A 22,013-nucleotide genomic window follows, 5' to 3' on the forward strand; every position below is an offset into this window, starting at 1 on the left:
TACTTTAATTTGACTTAGTCCATTAAATAGAAATAGACTAATGTCTTTAATAATTGAGGCGAGAAAGATGTTATAAAATACTGAACTAATTAATCATTATAAGAAATAATTTATCTGGCTTTGACCTAGTAGCAAATATACAAGATGGTAGTTTTTCTTGTAATTTATAATGCATGTGTTTCATCTGAGGACAGAGAAAAAAAAATGCAAGGAGTCTAATGTTTTTCAGATGAGATTTGAGACTAATGTGTTTCTCAAAAATTGCTAGTTCAGTTAGAAGGTATAATTTGACTTAAAAATATGTGGTATGGGGATTGGTTTTACCTTTTGTTTTAATTTCTGTTACATAAGTGATAAATGAGTAGCAACAGGTAAATGAATACTTTCTCATGTTTAGAAATTTATTTTTCATTTCAAAACTTTTTTTAAATGTCTCCCATAGTTTCTGAATCAGAGATTTCCCAAGAAGCCGATGACATGGCATTGGAAAAAGAGAAATATGTTGATGAAGTGAGAAAAGCGTTGGTATCAGGAGGAGGACCAGCTGGTTCATACATGTTTGATTTTTCTACAGAGTCTTGTCATTTCTCCTTTGAGAAAAACCTGAAAGAAGTTTCAGTAAGTAAAACTTTCCATAATATTTTAAGTGGTAAAGTGTCAGAGTACTTACTGAGGAATTATCTTAAGTAACTAGCTTATTATTCCCAGAATACCTGGGTAATAGAAGTGTGAAGAGTACTTGGTTTCCAAGTTGGAAGAATGCTTCTTCATTCAATGTTACAGTCATTAAATGCTTCATACTGATGAATTGTGAAAAAATAATATTTGGAAAATGTATTTGTTTTTAGTGCTTTAAAAATAAGTATTGTAGACATAATTATATGAACGAGCAGTTCTGCAAATTGGGGTCAGAAACTTTAGACCAATGAGGCAAGGTTTATTGTAATAAATTTTGGAAAATGCTGATCTTAAGAAATAAGGTAATTTACCATTGAATATTTAATAATTATAGCTTATTCTCTACTTTATAGAATGTATTTGAAATTACAAAATGAGGTAATTAAGTGTATAGTAAGAGATATCATTAGGCATTAAGGTATTTTATTTATATTTCAAACTTAGAAATACTAAAATAGAAGTAACTTTCAACCCAAGCTTTTCAAGGCTTGCATGCTTTACAGATAAGGATATCTGCTACTTGTCCTGTTTAGTTCCTATACCAATTCAGATCAAGGTGGGTGGTTTATGTTGGTTTATGTATCAAAAATATTTATCAAAATGTACTGGTTGTATATTTTACCCAAGTTTATGGGATAATTAGAGATTGAATTATTTGCTATTGCCAGTGGTTTCCATTCTGATATGAGGTCTATAGTAGAAGAAAGGAAGGGAAATCTTTAGTACATTAAGGTTAGAGACGGTTATTGACAATTTGTGCTGGAACTAAATTGAGTTTAAAAAATTCCTTGAAAATGACTCTAATTCAGAATGATTAAAGGGATTTCAGCAATTAGAGAAACATGTAAAGCAACAGATGGAATCATTATTTTGAAATGTATGTTAACCTATAGAGAATGATACAGAAAGATTGGTTTCAGTAATTATTTCTGTTTAGAAGACACAATTTTTCTACTTAACCTGCCAATTTATGTAAATTTCAATATGCTGAGATCCTTAAGATGATAATTTAGAATAGGTTAAGAAAGGTTTGAATGGGCTACTGAAATTTTGTTATCACAAAGTATTCTTTGCTATGGCCCAAATTCAATCAGATGATATTATGTACTCTATAAAACTACACTTTCTTTTAATATTTTGAAGCAGATAATTGTCAAATTGGGAGTTAAACCTTTTCCCATTCAACAAGCATTTGTGTGTAAGGACTAACATTTTTTCAAGAAGCCAGTTTCGGTTTTCATCTCTTTTGTGTGCAATGATGCAAAACAAGTTCCAAGTTTGTGAGGTACCTTTTGGAAACCTGAAAGGCTTCTGGTATCTTTGACATTGTGAAGAAGGGGTTTGCTGCATCAGGCTTGGATGGAGTACTTACCATGCTTGGGGAATACATCTGATTTTGTGAAGAAAGAACTTCAAGTATTCATGACCTACATATTTTACAGTTGGCTTGGCATGAATTAGCATTAAAAACTGGGGCAATTATCCTAAAAGATATCTTGCTTACCACCCTGAACGTAATCAACTTTGTTGAGACAGAACCATGAACCACTACCTATTCCGTAGAAGAAGTGGAATACAGAAGGAGAGATTCTCAGTAACTGCAGAAATGTGTTGGTTCCTTAAAGGAAATGTCTTAAAGTGCTATGCTGCAGTTTAGATCACTGCCTCCTTATTTATCATCTACTAAATTTGCTTAGGAGAGAAAGAAAGGCTACTCTCAGGACAGTTTGACGAGTTTATTCATGACTAGACTTACTTGAGGGATATTTTTGGATATTTGACTGAAGTAAAAGTATCAGTTTGAGGTGCTGTAGTTAGTTAGCCTTATAGAAGCAAATGAAAATCACAAGTTCACTTGGCCTAACCACCAGGGACATCTTTCACTGCTTCAGGATGTGCTTCTGCATGTTGAATCTCAGGGTGACAACATCTAGTAAATCACGCTGCTGGTAAAGATACGCAGATACTGGGAAACATGACAGGACACTTTTTGAGGTGTGTAGTGCTTTGGATGACCTAAAACCTTAAAAGGAATTTGCAATCCTTTCCTTGATGACACAGACATCTGATAGTTGCCAAAAATGATCCCTTACACTTAGAAAAAAAGAAAAGAATGAACGTAGATTCATTTCAAAAAGTTGTAGTGAATTGTGCTGTTTGTTGGGTTACTCTCCCTGGGCAAAAAATATTCCATGAATCCTAAGTACATTGACTACCAGATTCATACCTCTCAGAATCATGGTTCTTAGGCATTTGCTGCCATCAGTTTAAGAAGTTTTATGTTTTTAATTTTGTACTGGAGATCACTGCATAATTTGAATATTTTGAGTATTTATTATTATGACATACTTGGAATTTATATAAGATGTTCTTCTATTAAAAAAAAAGAACTTAGAGGCATCTGTCTGGCTCAGCATGTGACTTTTGATCTCCGGGTCATGAGTGGAAGCCCCACATTAGACGTAGAGCTTACTTAAAAAAAAAAAAAAAAAACTTTTTAAAGGAAGTAACTATTGATATTTGCACTCAAGAAGACTTGTGTCTTGAGAAATACTATCTTGTGTTTTATTAGAGTGAAATAATTGTCAATCCAAAGCAATGAAATATTAAAAACATATATGTTATACATATTTTGAAGGTAGCATGTACTTAATTTTCATGAGATTGCTTCTGAGCTCGTAATATCCAAAGTTTCATTTATGCTCTAATTAGGTTATTATTATTTTTTAAGATTTTATTTATTTATTCATGAGAGAGACAGAGAGAAAGAGAGAGGCAGAGACTTAGGCAGAGGGAGAAGCAGGCTCCTTGGGGTTGCAAGACCCCAGGATCATGACCTGAGCCAAAGGCAAATGCTCAACCACTGAGCCACCCAAGCATCCCTCTAATTAGTTTTTCTTTGTGGATAGTATAGGTGTTTTTATTTTAGCTTAATTCTCATTGGAATAAATGTTGAATGATATGTGAGACATTACCTTTTTTTCTCCATATGGGACAAACCTTCCTGCCTCATCACCAGGGCTCTTCTGTTGGCAATGGATTATTCTAGATGAAAACATACTCTGATGCAAGCCTTTAGAACTCATTATGTCTTTACTGTAGTAGTAGCTGCATTCAGAAGACTACTTACATACTTTGTGTCACTGTTTTTTCTTTGCCATTCACAATTCATGCTGGTTTTGCAATATATTCTTTGTCACACAAACAATACCTCTTAATAATATTTTCCATTTTTGCTTTCATGACTTGTTTCTTCAGAAAAAAATTGTTTATGAGCCATTAAAAAAAGACCTAATAATATTTGATAAAAATAACCTTGGGCTCATTATTTGCTTGCTCATATCTCTGTTTTCTCATCTATTATTTTAAAGTAGTTTCTTGTGTTCATTTCAGGTCACCTAGCATACTACAGTTTTATATTTCTAAAAATGGTCCTAATGAAGGAAAGCCATGAATTTTGAAGAACAAATAAACATGATATACACACACATGAGGATTGGCTACAGGTCTCTACTACAAATAAAGTCTATTTTTATTTCCTTTTCCTTTGTCTCCCCTCCCTCTACCATCAGAAACTGAGATACATTTAGGCTGAAAATTTGACAACTTAAGTACCATGGAGGCTTATTCTTCTCTGATTTAAAAATCCAAATAGGCAGTCTTGGGTTAATATGATGGCCTTATGATGTTGGAGGCCCAGGCTTTTCTAATCATGTTGCTTTTATATGTATATAAAAATATATATATTATACATATATATATATCCATGAGAGACACAGGGAGAGAGGCATGTACTTTCACTTCACCCTGTGGACTTGGTGTTGTCGCTATTTATATGTGGGGAGCCTGATGTGGAACTCAATCCCCATCCCTAGACCTGGGATCATGCCCTGAACAGAAGGCAGACACGCTCAACTGTTGAGCCACCTAGGTGTCATTTATTTATTTATTTATTTATTTATTTATTTATTTATTTATTTACCATTTTTAACAGGCAGTTTTTATCTCATGGTTCAAGAAGGCTGCTCTAGCTTCACTGTATGTTCATGTTTTAGGCAACATGGCTGAGTTAAAGATAAAATAAAGAGCATGTCCATTTTCTTGAAGGCCATCACATAAGGTCATATACATTACTTTTGCTTACATCCCATTGTCCAGAACTAAGTCACAAAGCTTCACCTAGCTGCCAGACAATCTTTAGCTGTGTCCTGTGCCCAGAAATTTCCATTCCTGTGTAAAAAGGTGAAGGAGGGATATTGAGGGACAGCTATCAGTCTCTGCATGTTAACATTTAAGAGAGATTGAAACATCATTTAGGAGGGCTTACTTTTATTGTTATGGAGGTATTTCTGTAGAATTTTCCTTACAAATAATTGTTTCAGTCATATTTTAGTTCCAAAAATGTTGCAACATATAGTGAGTTACTGGCTAGTTTGTATTTGTATATATTGTCACTTTTTAAGTAAAAAAAAAGTATTCCAAGTTCAAATGACTTCCTTACAGTTATTTAATTTTCATTCTCAGTTGTATAAAAATGAGTTCGGTAAATTAGCTGGGGTACCTGGGTGGCTTAGCGGTTGAGCACCTGCCTTTGGCTCAGGGCATGATACTGGGATCCCGGGATCGAGTTCTGCATCAGGCTCCCTGCGGGAAGCCTGCTTCTCCCTCTGCCCGTGTCTCTGCCTCTCTCTCTGTATCTCTCATGAATAAATAAATAAAATCTTTAAAATAAAAAAAATAATAACAAAATAAGCCAAAAGCAGCCAAAGTTGTTTGTAAAAACACTAGTGCAAAATCTTGTATTATTACCACGTGTCCCTGTGGTTTGGGGACTTTGAATTCAAATGGGTGTTTCCACGAAGGCAAAAGAAGCAAAAGCAAAAATGAACTATTGGGACTTCATCAAGATAAGAAGCTTCTGCACAGCAAAGGATACAGTCAACAAAACTAAAAGACAATCTACAGAATGGGAGAAGATACTTGCAAATGGCGTATCGGATAAAGGGCTAGTTTCCAAGATCTATAAAGAACTTATTAAACTCAACACCAAAGAAACAAACAATCCAATCATGAAATGGGCAAAAGACATGAAGAGAAATCTCACAGAGGAAGACATAGACATGGCCAACACGCACATGAGAAAATGCTCTGCATCGCTTGCCATCAGGGAAATACAAATCCAAACCACAATGAGATACCACCTCACACCAGAGAGAATGGGGAAAATTAACAAGGCAGGAAACCACAAATGTTGGAGAGGATGCGGAGAAAAGGGAACCCTCTTACACTGTTGGTGGGAATGTGAACAGGTGCAGCCAATCTGGAAAACTGTGTGGAGGTTCCTCAAAGAGTTAAAAATAGACCTGCCCTACGACCCAGCAATTGCACTGTTGGGGATTTACCCCAAAGATACAGATGCAGTGAAATGGTGGGACACCTGCACCCCGATGTTTCTAGCAGCAATGTCCACAATAGCCAAACTGTGGAAGGAGCCTCGGTGTCCATCGAAAGATGAATGGATAAAGAGGATGTGGTCTGTGTATACAATGGAATATTACTCAGTCATTAGAAATGACAAATACCCACCATTTGCTTCAACGTGGATGGACCTGGAGGGTATTATGCTGAGTGAAATGAGTCAATCGGAGAAGGACAAGCATTATATGTTCTCATTCATTTGGGGAATATAAATAATAGTGAAAGGGAATAGAAGGGAAGGGAGAAGAAATGGGTAGGAAATATCAGAAAGGGAGACAGAACATGAAGACTCCTAACTCTGGGAAACGAACTGGGGTGGTGGAAGGGGAGGAGGGCGGGGGGTGGTGGTGAGTGGGTGACGGGCACTGAGGGGGGCACTTGAGGGGATGAGCACTGGGTGTTATTCTGTATGTTGGCAAATTGAACACCAATAAAAAATAAATTTATTATTAAAAAAAAAACAAATGGGTGTTTCCAGATGAGATATCAGAATTTGAGCATTTATTATGATCCTCTGTGAAAGACTTTGTCAAAAACAGTAATGGCTTTCAGATTTGTTGGGAGTATGAGTTTCAAATGTGTTGTTTGGGGATCCCTGGGTGGCGCAGCGGTTTGGCGCCTGCCTTTGGCCCAGGGCGCGATCCTGGAGATCCGGGATCGAGTCCCACGTCGGGCTCCCGGTGCATGGAGCCTGCTTCTCCCTCTGCCTGTGTCTCTGCCTCTCTCTCTCTCTCTCTCTCTCTCTCTCTCTCTCTTTCTCTCTCTCTCTCTGTGACTATCATAAATAATAAAAAAAAAATTCAAATGTGTTGTTTGAATGTCTGAAAAAATATTCTTTATTTCTGTGATAGAAATATTTGTATATATCTGCCATTTTTATCTTAAATATTTATAATTTCCTGATCTATTTGGAATGTGGGAACTGAATCAGTAATATAATTGGTACAGGAATCCTGCTCAAGGTACATACTCTCCACTTAAGCCATAGAAGAGCTATTAGACTTCTACTTTAAGAAAATGATTAATTTTCAGCTATACTATTTAATCTTTGAAAACTTTTGCTTTTTCTTGCTTCATATTGCGCTCTCTCTCTCTCTCTTTTTTTTTTTAAGATTCATTTATTCAGGTGAGACAGGCAGAGGGAGAAGCAGGCTCCTCATAGGGAGCCCAGTGCAGGACTCCATCCCAGATCCTGGGATTAGGCCCTGAGCCGAAGGTAGACGCTCAACAACTCAGCCACCCAGGCATCCCTTTATTGCTCTACTTTGATTTAAAATGTTTTCCTCTTTAATAAGAAATGTCTCAATTTCATTATATTTTAGTTTTTTTTTCAATTACTCCAAGATTGTTTAGGATAGAAACAACTTAAAGACAGAAATAGAAAATAATAAATAAAAATGATGCTCTAAAAGGACTTTTGAGTGTTAATAGTATTAATATTTGCTTCTTTTCAGTTAATCCTTTAACATGTACTTTCACCTCACCCTGTGGACTTGGTGTTGTCACTGTTTATATGTGAGGAAACAGATGCTGAAGGCCTAAGCAAGTTCCTCAGGAAAGCAGAGCTATTAAGTTAAATTGGATAGAATCTAGGCCTCTGTCTTAAAAATCTAAAACAATTAAAAAAACTTTTTGTTTAGGTGTAATGTGTATTGTACATATGATAGAATGGACAGTTTTCATCACTCCAGATGGTTCCTTCTTGCCTCTTCTCATTCAGTCCCCAGTAATCCTCTTCCTCCCTGAACCCTGCCCACCTGCCAGGTCCCAGGCAGCCAGGAACTATTCTTTGTCACTAAACCAGCTTTGCCTGGTTTAGAACTTTGTACAAATGGAAACATACAGTAGTTATTCTTGCATGTAACTTTACATAGTGTAATATTTTTGAGATTCATTGTAATATGTTGTATGCCATCAGGTCATTTGATTGCTAAGTGGTATTCCATGGTGCATATATGTCATATGCACTTTTTTGATGCATGTGTGTGTGTTTGCCAGTTGTAGGCTACTGTGAGTAAAGTGGCTCTACATTTATGTATAAGTCTTTCATGGGTATGTTTTCTGTAACAACTTTATTGAAATATAATGTGCAGATGGAACATACACAATTGGATAAATTTTAAGATGTCTGCGTACCCATGAAACTTTGACTGCAATCAAGATGATGAACATATCCTCCTTCCCACTACATTGTCTTGTATGCTTTTGGGGTTCTCTGCTCCCATCCCTGTATGTCTCCCCACTCAATCCCCAGACAACTATGGATTAGCTTTCTGTCACTGCATATTATTTTATGTTTTCTAGAATTTTATGTAAATACTATCTTAGAGTAGGTACTTTCCCCCCCATTTGTCTGACTTCTTTCACTCAGCATAATTATTTTGAGATTCTTCCAAGTTATTGTGTGATTTATTAATTTATTCCCTTTTTTAAACTACTGAGTAATATTCTGTTTTATGAATATACCTGAATTTATGCATTCACCTGTTGATGGACATTTGGGTTTAGTTTTATACTATAAGAAATAAAGCTACCATGAATATTTGTGTACAGATCTTTGGAAATACATTTAGTTTTTCTTGGATAATACTTAGGAGTAGAATAGTTGAGTTAGATGGCAGGTGAATGTTTACTATTTTAAGAAACCAATAGTTTTCCATAGTGGCTGTATTACTTTACATTTCTACCAGCAGTATATGAAAATTCACATTTTTATTTTTAATTTTAGGTATTCTGTTGAGTATGTGATAGTATGTCATTTGCATTTTGCTAATATCTAATGGTACTTACCATCAACATAATTTTTTAAATGACATGTTTATTCAGATCCTTTTTTTTTTTAAACTGAGTTTCTTGTTTCATGTGTTTTAAAGAGTTCTTTTATGTTCTGCATTCTAGTTATTTAACAAATATATGATTTGGGAGTACCTTATTCCTATATGTGGGAGAGGAGGAAAAATTCTTAATTTTAGGGAAATTGAAATTTTTTCTTTTATGGATCATGGTTTGGATATTACATCTAATAGATTTCTGCCTAACTTCAGATTGGAGATTTTCTCCTGAGCTTTCATGGATAAGTTGTATAGTTTTGGGTTTTACATTTAGAGTCTGTGACACATTTTGAGTTAAATTTTGTTTGTAGTGCAAGGTATGGATTGAATATACTTGCATTTCACTTCTCCTAGGTTAACACTGTGTTACACGTTATATGCCGTACATTAATGCTGTGTGTACATGTTATATGTTATAAACTCCATGACATTTTGTTATTATTTTTATTTTTAGCTTTTAACCTTTAAAGGTTAACTTCTAAATATTGTTCTGAAATAATTTTAGACTCAACAAAAAGTTTCAAAAATAATACATAGAGTTTCATTGTACTCTTTATCATGCTTTCCCAGTGATATCAATCATAACCATAATATATTTGTAAAAGCAAGAAATTGACATTGGTATAATATTATTGACTTAACTACAGACCTCATATAGATTTTACCAGTTTTTGCAAGCACTCTGTTTTTTTGTTGTTGTGGTTTTTTTTGCTTTTGTGTGTTTATGGTATATGAATTTTATTATATAAATGGGTTTATGTAATCACCCCACCACAGTCCTAGTACAGAACTGTTCTATTACCACAAAGAAACCCCTTCATTCCCTCATGCTATACCTTTATAGTTAAACCCTCTCTCCAGTGTAGCTTCTACCATCTTCTTATCTGTTCTTTATCACTGTAGTTTTGTCATTTCAAGAATATTGTATCAACTGTAATACAGTATGTATCTTTTAGAGATTGTTGGCTTCCTTGTCCGTGGAGCATAATGCCCTTGAGAAAGATCCAAGTTGTTTGCGTGTATCACTAATTCATTTTTATTTATTGCTCAGCAGTCTGTTTTAGATGATGGTTTGTTTATCCATTTACAGACGGAAGAACTTTTGGGTTGTTTCCACTTTTTGGCTATTAGAAAACTGCTTTGAATATATATGTAGAGCCTTTTGTGTGAGCATGGGTTTTCGTTTCTCTAGTGCAAAGGTTGGTCAACTATAGCCTGTAAATTGGCCATCCATTTTTGTAAATACATAGGCATTCCCATTTGTTTATATGTTGTCTGTGGCTGCTTTTTGTGCTAAAATGGGAGAGTTAAATAGTTGCAATAGAGTCCTTTTGGTGTGTAATGGCTAAAATATTTACTTTTGGTCCTTTTAGAAAGAGTTTGCTGACCTCTGCTCTAAGATAAATATTTAGGATTGTGAATCCTGGGTTGTATGGCAGTATATGATTAATTTTCTTTAGAAGTTGCTAAACTTTTCCAAAATGTCTACACCATTTTATATTTCTTCCTGAAACATAATGAAAGTTCCACATTCTTACCAGCTCTTGATATTGTCAGTATTTTTTTAGGTTAGCCATTCTAATAGGCATGATATGATATTTTATTGCAGCTTTAATTTATATTTCCTAATAGATAAAGATGATTAATATCTTTTCATGTACTTATTTGCCATCTGTATATCACCCTTGGTGAAGCGTCTGTTCAGATTTTTCACTTATATTTTTAGTTGGATTGTTTGCTTTTCTTTGTCATATATGTGACTTGCAAATATCTTCTTCCAGTCTATTTCTAGTCTCTTCATTTCATTAATAGGGTCTTTTGTATAGCATAATTTTTATTTTTGGTGAAGTCCAATTTGTGGACTTTTTTCTTTTATGGATTATGCTTTTGGTGTCCTATCTAAGAATTCTTCACCTAACTCTGGCGAGAAGATTTTCTCTCATTTTATTTTATTTTTATATTCATGAGAGACAGAGAGAGGGGGGGGGGGAGAGAGAGAGAGAGAGAGAGAGAGAGAGGCAGAGACACAGACAGAGGGAGAAGCAGTCTCCACGCAGGGAGCCCGATGCAGAACTCGATCCCGGGACTCCAGGATCATGCCCTGGGTTGAAGGCAGGTGCTAAACCGCCGAGCCACCCAGGAATCCCCAATTTTCTCTGATTTTTAAAAAATGTTTTAGCTTTAAGTTTTACATTTAGGTCTGTGCCCCATTTTGAGTTAATTTTTGTATAGAGTGTGAGGTTTAGGCTGAGGTTAATTTTCTTGGATGTGAATATCCAACTGAACTAACACCATAGTTCCAAAAACTCTTTTCTTCATTGAATTGCTTTTGCACTTTTATTAAAAATCATTGGCTCTACCTGTGTGGATCTATTTCTGGACTCTGGATTCTCTTTCATAGGTCTGTGTCTGTCCCTCCACCAACACCATATCATCTTAATTACTGTAGCTGCATTGTAAGCTCTTAAATTGGGTGTGTGATTCCTCCGGCTGTATTCTCTCTTTTTTTTTTTTTTTCTGTATTGTTTTAGGTAATTTAGTTATTTTTTTCCTTTCCAAACACACTTTTAAAATCAGCTTTACTCTACTTACAAAAAATCCCAGTTGAGTCTTGAAGTCCATGAACACAGTGTTTCTTTTTTTAGTTTTTTTTTAATGATATCTTCCATCAACATTTTTTAGTTATTAGCATACAGATTCTGTACACATTTTTCTCAGATTTATTTCTAGGTGTTTCATTCTTTTTGGAGCTATTTGAAATGGTATTGTTTTTTCATTTGAGTTTCTAGTGGTTCGTTACTAGTGTATGATTTTGTTTTGATCTTGTATCCTCCAACCTTGCTAGATTCCCATATTCTAGGGTTCTTGGTGTCCTGTGTGTTGTTTCTTTCTTTCTTTCTTTCTTTCTTTCTTTCTTTCTTTCTTTCTTTCTTTCTTTCTTCTTTCTTTCTTTTTCTTTCTCTTTCTTTCTTTCGTAGATTCCTTGGGATCCTGTTATGTAGGTAATAATATTATCTGCGAATAGGTGCAGTTTTATTTTTTTTCCATTCTTTATGTCTTTTATTTCCTCTCACTGCCATATTTCACTGACTAGGACAAGAAACAACTATATTGAATTGTAGTGGTGAGAACAGAAATCCTTGCCTTATTTCCCACTTTAGGGGGAAAGCATTTAACCTTTCGCTGTTAAGTATGGTATCAGTTGTAATTTTATTTTGCTTTATGCCTCCCATCAGTTATGGAAGTATTCTTCTATTTCTAGTTTACTGATTGATTTAATTGTGGATAGGTATTGAATTGCCTTAAGTAGTTTTTCTGCAGCAATTGATATGTTTTCTTTTTTCATTTTAACTTTTCTTTTTTAGACTGTTAAATGTGGTGGATTATGAAGATTGAGCTTTTGCCTTGTATTCCTCTAATACATCTCACTTGGTCATGGTTTATGTCCCTGATAGTAGGGAGTGCTAGCTGATTAGTGTAGGTTGAGAATGAATGTTAAGTTTCTGCTCACAATTTGCATGTCCAAAGTATCAAGTTGGAAGAGGAAGAGATTTTACCTTGTTTCTTCAGGGTGAGGATGGTGGGCTGGGCTCTACCTACAGTTTCCTCTCTATAGTAGTAGATGGGAAGAAGGATGTGGATAAGCATAGCTTCCTCTGGGCTCTTTGCCTGGACCAGCAGGGGCAAGAAAGGAAGGGGTCTAGGCAAAAGGCTTTTGTCCTTAAGGCATGGCTACCCTTTCCTGCTTCCATTGGCCAGGGAGGTGGCTTTTCTTTTTGTTTGTGTGTTTGCACTCATTGGTGTTTTCTTATTTCAGGCTTCTTTGATACCCAGACTGGGTATATAGAGGCAATAAAACAAAACCAATCAGGGAACTCACTGACAAGTCTTTCCTTACATTCCAAGGTCCCCACTAAAACTTCCTTTTTTCCATCTTAGAGAATATTTTCATAGTTGCTGTATCTTTTAAGGGTTCTTGGTTGTAATTAGTGAGAGTAATGTGGATATCATGAATTATCTCCAGAATTCAGAATTCTGAATTATTTTTAGAGTGAATTAAATGACTTTAAGAACATTTTTATATTTATCCAGAAAGTTTTCTCTTCCAAAGCAATTTATTCCTCTGTGTGTCATTCAGATTTCCTTATAGTATTTACCTTCCATCAAGACTTCAGTATTTCTTTTTGTGCAGTTCTGATTGTGATCATTCGATCAGATCTGTGTTTCACCTTTCTTTTTAAAATTATGTGTTGAAAAAAAAATTCTATGTTGACATTTTTTTTCCTTTCAGTACCTAAAAATGTTGCTGTATTGTCTTTTGCCTAGACAGCTGTCATTCTTATCATTGCTCCTATCTAAGCAATGTGCTTTGTTTCTCCAGCTGCTTCTACAATTTTTCTCTTTACTATAAGCAGTTTGATTATGATGTGCCTTGGCGAATTTTCTTTATTGAGCATCTGATCTGTTAGCTTATATTTTTAATCAGTTTTGGCAAAATTTTAGCCTTTATTCAAATAGTTTTTCTGTTTCTCTTCCTCCTTGTTCGGAGACCACTATTATATGTATATTATGTTGCTTGAATTTGTCCCAAAGTTCACTAATCCTCTTTTCTTTCCCCCCTTTTTCTCCTTGTTTTCTATTTTGAATAGTTTTCATTGCTCTGTCTTCATATTCACTGATTGTTTCTTCTGTTACCTAATGCATTAATTCCATTCGGCATGTTTTTCATCTTAGACATTGTGGTTTTCCTCAGTTCCATTTGCATCTTTTAAATATCTTTCATAACTCTTGGCATGTTCAATCTTTTACATTCCTGAATATGTGGAATAGGATTATAATACTTCTTTTAAGGACTTTGTTGACTAATTCTGCAACCTATTCTTTTGGGGTAGGTTTTGATTGATTTTTTATTTATTATTATTATGTATCTATTTTCCCTCTTTGTTGCATTCCTAGTAATCTTTGTTTGGAATGCCAAACTTTATCTTATTTTGTGCTATATAGTTTTGCATTTCTGTAAACTTGTGCATTTGGACACAGGCAAGTTACTTGGAAACTATGTAAGCCTTAAGGTCTTGCTTTTAAAGCTTTGTTAGAGCATCAGAACATTTATTTTAGGTCTAATTTTATACTACTCTTGAGGTAAAATACTTCTGAGTGCCTTACCTAGTCCCCATTGTTTCTAAATAGGGTAGTAAAATGAGGGATTCTCTGATTATGTGTGGCATTTTAGCTTTGTCTGTCAATTGCGGTTATCTTTAGCTTCTTAAGTTAGATTGCATGTTGTGATAATATGTATCTTAGGTTTTTGCTTATTTTGTTCTTGTAGAAACAAAAAAATTGAGATGATTTCTCCTCTCTAGGTAAGATGACATAGTCCTTTAGTTATGCTTGCCTCATTCCATGCACTTAAGACATTAAGGCTCAGGAAGATAATTAGAACATCTGAATCAAAATTGTGATAATCTTCATTATTTAGTTACCTTTTTTGGAACTTGGGTGTTCTTTTGATTTTTTTTTAAAGATTTTATTTATTTATTCATGATAGTCATACAGAGAATGACAGAGAGGCAGAGACATAGGCAGAGGGAGAAGCAGGCTCCATGCACCGGGAGCCTGACGTGGGATTCGATCCCGGGTCTCCAGGATCGCGTCCCGGGCCAAAGGCAGGCGCCAAACCGCTGCGCCACCCAGGGATCCCTGTTCTTTTGATTCTTATGACTCTTTAGCTTTAGTAAAAATAAGCTGTGTAGTCATTAAGTTATCATCACTTAAAATTAAATCTACAAAGGATAGAGTTCTTAAGGTAACTATATGCCTTGAAAGTCTTACTTCAGGATTTTAAATTTTCAAAATATTTTTACATTCTTAATACTGTTTTAAATTATTGCAGAGAAAAAAATTTTAAATTGGTCATACTTTGACAAATTGATTTTCTGAAGCTATAAAGGTCAATAGTTCATTTTATCAGTTAGCTGTTTTCTTAAATATCCATACTTTTTGTTTTTAAAAGCAAACTATTTATTACAAAATTCAGTCAAGAATCAGATTTTCATTTACTATTATTGTCCTGAGATTATAAGTAAATAACTGATTAAGAAAATCAATAGAATCCAAAATGTTTTAGGAACATCTAAAATCAGATGGTAATAATGTTGATAATGTTGGTAAATACTTTTCTGTTAAAAGGAAAGATTGTGTAAAATAATTGCTAATTAAATTGATATTAAAACTCAATTATTTTTTAAATGGATGTACAACAGACATCTCTACATTAGTCACAACTAATATAATAATTAGATTAACTAATGTTTTAGTGGGTAAATTTGGAAGAGATGCAATGTAGAATAGCTGTGCACCTCCGCCAAAAAATTGCTGAATTTTGCATGTTTATAGAGGAAGAAATACTGTTCAAATTATGTTAAAACTATTACATGTTTTTGAGTGCCTATACTTTGATACTTTAAAATATTGCTGCTGAAATGGTTTGTAGCCATGAGAATCTTATTGCACATCTGTAACCCATTCTGGATATTTTATTGTCCAACTGCCTAGTGGTGCTAAACACTTAGCCCAACTATCTAATTTGAATCTTAGCCCTTTACTTACTAGGTATGACTGTGGGTAGCTTATTCATTGTTTGTCCTCAGTTTTTATTTTATAATTTGAAAATAACACTAATACCTAACCATAGGGTAGTTGTAAGGATTTAATAAATTAGCATATGGGTGTGTGTATGAGTACTTTTTTTTCTAGGACAGTCTCTGTTATAAAAGACACTTTGTGTTTGTTATTAATTATTTACTTGAGTGTCTCTTCCATTATACAGTAAATTCCTTGAGGTCAGTGACCATGTCTTAGCTGAACTTGAAATTCCAGCAAATCCAGATGTTTTGAGGATAGCCTTCTATTGAGAGGAAATGTAGCATAGTGGAAATAACTTAAGATCTTGGTTTGAGTCTTAAATCTATTTCTAATTATATGGGTTTCAGCAAATCATTTATGTTTATTTTATGATGAAAAAAACCCAGTTCAAATAGGCTAATAATGCTAACTCAGAGGGTTTATGGTTGTGGGTACTCAGATTGATGTGTGTGGAGATGTTTTGTAAACTGTGAATTGGTATACCATGTGGCCTGTCTCAGGACGTCTTGAGTTGATGCCTTGCCTTCAGAAGGGCCTCAAACATATACTTGTGATGTTATCTGTAAATGAATTTATACACATGGCCACAGCAGACTTTTTTCCATTCGGCATATTTTGTATGCTGCAAGCCATACTGCTTGAAGTGCATTAGGACTTAAATATGTCAGTACAATTTTTAAATATGTCAGTACGATTTAAATATGTCAGTACAATTTTTATAACCTTGTTTTGACTTTTAATATATCTGGAGACTAAAAAATTTGGTATAGCTTAGATCTCCTGTGACCTCAGAGAAGCCTTATTAAACAGATGTTTGTTATTGTTATGCTGTATACTCTATTAGACGTAAGTTTACTAGTGGCCCCAGAGCTTCTCTTTTCTTTGTTAAATTTATGGTATAGTACATAACATTAATTAAAATTGGCCATATAGTAAATAATATTTTTTCAAAACTAGATGCATCTAAACAGAAGAATTGTCTTAAAAAATATATCATTGTAGTAATAACTAATTGCTTTATTTGTACAACTCCTAGAAGAAATATGGTATTTCTGGCTATAGGTGGTCCAAAATTAGTCCAATAGTGGGGATATGCCCATAGTGTCTAGGACCATAATGGTGGATTATGGTAATATTTTCCTGCTTTGTTAATGGTTTTTGGTTGTTTATGTATTTTGACAGCTATCTTTTTTTTAATACTTTAGTTTTAGACTTAAGAAAAGTGAGGGCAGCCCGGGTGGCTCAGCGATTAAGCGCTGCCTTCAGCCCAGGGCCTGATCCTGGAGACCCGGGATCGAGTCCCACGTCAGGCTCCCTGCGTGAAGCCTGCTTCTCCCTCTGCCTGGGTCTCTGCCTCTCTCTCTCTCTGTCTCTCAAGAATAAATAAATAAAATCTTAAAAAAAAGTGACAAAAATAATAAAGATAATTCTTACATACCTTTTACCCTACATCCCTAATATTCACATTTTACTAACCATGATACAATTACTAAAATTAAAAAATTAGGGGATCCTGGGGTGGCTCAGCGGTTTAGCGCCTGCTTTTGGCCCAGGGCGTGATCCTGGAGACCCGAGATAGAGTCCCACATCAGGCTCCTGGCATGGAGCCTGCTTCTCCCTCTGCCTGTGTCTCTGCCTGCCTCTCTCTCTCTCTCTCTCTCTCTCTCTCTCTCTCTCTCTCTCTCTGTTTCTGTGTCTTTCATGAATGAATAATTAAAAAAAAATCTTAAAAAAATTAAAAAATAAAATTAAGAAATGAATATCGACATGGGAATCTATAGATTTTATTTGAATTTCAACATTTTTTCCTCACTGCCTTAGTTTGCTTTGGCTTCCATATCAAAATGCCATAGGCTAGGTGGCTTAAACAATTATGAGTTTACTTCTCATAGTTCTGGAGGGTGGGAAGTCTAAGATCAAGGTACCAGCAATTCAGTTTTTGGTGAGGGCTGCTTCCTAGTTTATAGTCAGTTGACACCTTGCTCATATTCTCTTGTGGTGGAGACAGAGCAAGGACTGGTATCCTCTTGTTATAAGGATACTAATCCCATTATGAGGATCCTTTCCTTGTGAACTTATCTAAACCAAATTACTTCGTAAAGGCTCCACCTCTAAATACAGTCACATTGTGGTGGGGTGGGGAAGGGTAGGACTTCATTATGAATTCAGTATAGGGAACACACAAACATTCAGTCCATAAAACCCACTAAAGTCCATTTTCTGGTCTAAGATGCAATTAATATACCATATTTCACTTAATGGTCTCACTAATCTTTGTCTTTCATGACTTTGACACTTCTAAAGAATACTAGCCAGTTACTCTGTAGAATGTCCCACAGTTTGGGTTTGTCTGAGATTTTCTCATAGTTAGTTGAGTTTATGGATTTTTGACCAGAATACCATAGAAATGATGTTGTACCCTTCTCGATGTAATATATTGGGAGATATGTGATATCTATATGCATTACTATGGGTGATGTTAATTTTGAAATCCTGATTAAGGTGTTATCTGCCAGATTTTTCCATTGCAAACTTGGTAGTTTTTATTATTAATAAATATCTTATGTGAAGATATTTATATACGACAGTATATAAATACCCTATTTTTAGTCATACTTTTACCTACTAATTTTAGCACCCAGTGATTTTTTTCTTCACAAGTTATTACTATGATATACCTATGATTTTCTATTTTCATTACTTTTTTTTTTAAGATTTTATTTATTTATTCACGAGAGACATAGAGAGGCAGAAACATAGGCAGAAGGAGAAGAGGCTCCCTGTGGGGGAGATCCCAGAACCCTGGGATCACGACCTGAGCCAAAGGCAGATGTCAACCACTGAGCCACCCAGATGCCCCTCATTACTTTTTTAGCTTATTAGTTGGAATCCTACTGTAGGTAAAACTGTACCTTCTCCCCCGTTTATTTATTCACTTATTTATATCAGTGTGTACTCTCATGAGTACATTTATTTTCTTCTGTGGGTTAAATATTTCTCATTTATTTTGTTTCTCAGATTGTTTTGGATTTGGCCATCAGAAACTTCTTCAGCTTGACTGTGTCTTTAAGATATGTCTCCATTACTTTGAGCCCTTCCTTTCTTTCTGGCACCACAGCATTTACTAGGGTAGTCTTGTTTTTCCTCACCCAGATAGAGTCACCCATTTAGTCAAAGCCATAGTTCATTTCACTTGAGATTGTATTTTTTTTTTTAAAGATTTATTTATTCATGAGAGACACAGATTGAGAGGAGAGGCATGGACACAGGTAGAGGGAGAAGCAGGCTCCTCGCAGGGAGCCCGATGTGGGACTCGATCCCGGATCCGGGGATCACGACCTGAGCCAAAGGCAGGCGCCCAACCGCTGAGCCTCCCAGGCGTCCCTTGAGATTGTATTTTGTAATCCCTATCTGGGTGCTAGGCATCTCATTGCTACTGAGGTGCCATTGCTTGGGGTCCTCTCAGTAGACGAGCAGAGGTAGCAGATATATGTGTATATTTAGACATATATGTGCACGCATCTGCATTTTTCCATCTGTACATATGTTAAAAGCCATTATTAGTTCACCTCAGTGTTACAGAGTTAGTTCATCCCTTCCCTACTTTCTTGTTGGTAACCTTAGCTCATGGTGAAAATCTGGCTTTCATTTTCTGCAATGTCTACTTATTACTCAGTGCCTGTATACATGTAAAGTAGTTTCAGAATTGCTAATGCATGGCCTTATGAAAAACAAATTTTCTTAATACAGTATAATATTTGTATATTTTTATCTTTATCCTTACAATATACTTTCAGAATATGATTTTCTAAAATGTTTTAAGTTACTTCTATTCCTTACCATCCTCTTTAATATCCGATGTGTTCCATTTGGGGTTCATCTCACATTATGGTTGATATTAATTATTTTTTTGCTATGTGAGTAATTACCAAGAATTAGGGCTATATAAAAAAAGTATATTTAGAGAAGGGTTATTTTTCCCTCGTTCCAACTACTCTCTTCCCATTCCCATACTTTTTTTGTTACATTTCCAGCCACCTCCTCTAGATAACCAAGCTCATGAGTTTCTGGTTTATGGGTCCTTTCTTCTGTATAAATGAGCATATATATTTTCTTATATTCTGTTTTTTCTTCTATGAATGATAGTACACTATACACACTCTTTTTTGCATTTTTATTTTTTTCACATAATTATATCCTGGAAATCACTCAAGGTCAATTCATAAAGATTCTTCTCTTTCATTTTTAGAGGGGCTTCATACTCTAATTGTGTGGATATATCAATTTTTCAACCATTCTCCTACGTATGAGCTTTTAAGCTGTTTCCAGTAGTTTGCAAATTCAAACAATGCTGCAGTAAGTTATATGTCTATTTTTGTGTTGTTGGAGGTTTGTCTTTAGGATAAATTTCCTAGATGTGTGATTGCTTGAAAATAAGTACATATATTCTTAGATATTGGCAAATTCTCCTCTGGAGGAGTTGGACCAATTTGCATTTCTACCAGCAGCATATGAAATTGTCTAGCAACCCGCAGCCTCACTAACAGAATGTGCTGTTACACCTTTTAACATTCTCCAATCTGATAGGTGTGAAATATATATCAGTGTTGTTTTAATTTGCATTTCTCTGACTCTGAGTGAACCTTTTCATATGTTTAAGGATTATTTTCAGACTTTTTGGCCTATCTTTTTTATTTTTTTTTCTATTGTTTTTGGTCCTTTCTCAAATTTTAATAGTTCTTTATACGTTAGAAACATTAGCCCTTTGTATGACTATTACTTACTTTAAAGCATTGCAGTGAGATTTATTTATTCAACATGATTGCTTCTTTGCAGTAAACTTTCCAAAATATTAATCTGGAACAAGTTACATCTCAGATATTCTAGATAAATAGTCTTGTACTGAAAAAAAAATAATGCTGTTTCAACTTCTTTGTGACAGAAAATGAATCCATTCATTTTGCTCACCTCTGTATGGTCCATGTTATTCTCTAAATATCTTTTATTTATACTGTCCCATATATGGAAAGTGCACATTTGTGGTTTGTGGGAATGCAAATCTTTCAAGAAGTTTTTCACTTACCTTCTAATTTATTAGAAGTAAAAGTATTTTTATTGCCTTTCTCAGTATTCCTTTAGGTTTTCTGTACTTCATAATTCTATTTACTAATTTACTATTTACATCTATTTACTAATTTACTATTTACATTGAATTGTGTTCAGCTATTACAGCTGCCTAAGGTCTTGGACCTTGTCATTGTCCTATTTTACTCCTTCACTGTGCTTTATAATGGGAATGACTACTATGTACCATACATTATATTACATGCAGCCTTGATGATTTTATGAAATAGGTTCTCTTATCATTTTAATATCATGGATGAGGAAACTAATACTTAGTGGTATCTGACTTATCCAAAGCCAAGTAACTTTTGAGGAGCAGAGCTGGGATTGAACACAAGTGCTGTGATTTCAAAAATTTGGGGATAATTATTACCATGCTATATATAATGTCTCTTAATTTTGTATGTAGTTACTGTGCTAAAATTTTTATTCATTTGTTAAAGTTTTGTGGGGCACAAAAACAAAAACACAAGTTCTGTGACCTTCATGATATTCCAGGTGTGAAGTTGGGAGGGCCTTAGCTAAGGGAGCTGCAGTAAAAGAAGAGTCATAGCAAAATATATTGCATATCCACATGCAGTCCAGTGTACACTGAGCTAATGTGGCCAAGTTTGTAAGGATCTTTGAAGTTTTGTCATGGTGAGCCTCCTTGATTTTTTTTTTTTAATTGAGACCTTCAAGGAGATATTTATTTATTTATTTATTTATTTATTTATTTATTTATTTATTTGAATTTTATTTATTTATTCATGAGTGACAGAGAGAGAGAGAGAGAGAGGCAGAGACACAGGCAGACAGAGAAGCAGGCTCCATGCAGGGAGCCGGACGTGGAACTCAATCCCGGGTCTCCAGGATCAGGCCCTGTGGGCTGAAGGCGGTGCTAAACAACTGAGCCACCCGGGCTGCCCACCTCCTTGATTTTTAAAAAATTAGTATTAATTCTGATTACATTGGTGACAGAAACTCGTTTTGTACATGTCTACTGGGAAGGTGACATCCCAGAGAAACCCATTTCCTTTGTGTGTTCTTTAAAAATTGCTATTCAGAGATCCCAACTGTCCCATATTATATGTTAAAATTTTCTTCAGAGAAATTTTTAAAATAATTTTCACAAATCTTTTTTTGGCATAAATGTTTTTCAATGGATTTCATGTCAATTGGGTGGGATGCAATGCTTATGATAAAATTTCAATTATATCAAGAGATCTATATATCACTTGATGCCACTTAAATGTAGAGGTTTAAAGAGTTATCAGT

The 22,013-nt window shown here is 34.8% G+C and overlaps 1 protein-coding gene across 7 annotated transcripts in view; it reads left to right on the plus strand.

The window, feature by feature from the left end:
* XRCC4 (X-ray repair cross complementing 4) overlaps positions 1-22,013 on the plus strand; it is a 274,190-nt gene that overhangs the window by 19,580 nt on the left and 232,597 nt on the right. For all 7 annotated transcript variants that reach the window (XM_055342254.1, XM_055342259.1, XM_055342257.1 and 4 more), the window contains exon 3: positions 443-618. In XM_055342254.1, coding sequence (XP_055198229.1) covers positions 443-618 — 176 coding nt within the window. The remainder of the gene's footprint in view (positions 1-442; positions 619-22,013) is intronic.

The sequence above is a fragment of the Nyctereutes procyonoides genome, unplaced genomic scaffold (assembly GCF_905146905.1).
Source record: "Nyctereutes procyonoides isolate TBG_1078 unplaced genomic scaffold, NYPRO_anot_genome, whole genome shotgun sequence".
Taxonomy (NCBI): domain Eukaryota; kingdom Metazoa; phylum Chordata; class Mammalia; order Carnivora; family Canidae; genus Nyctereutes; species Nyctereutes procyonoides.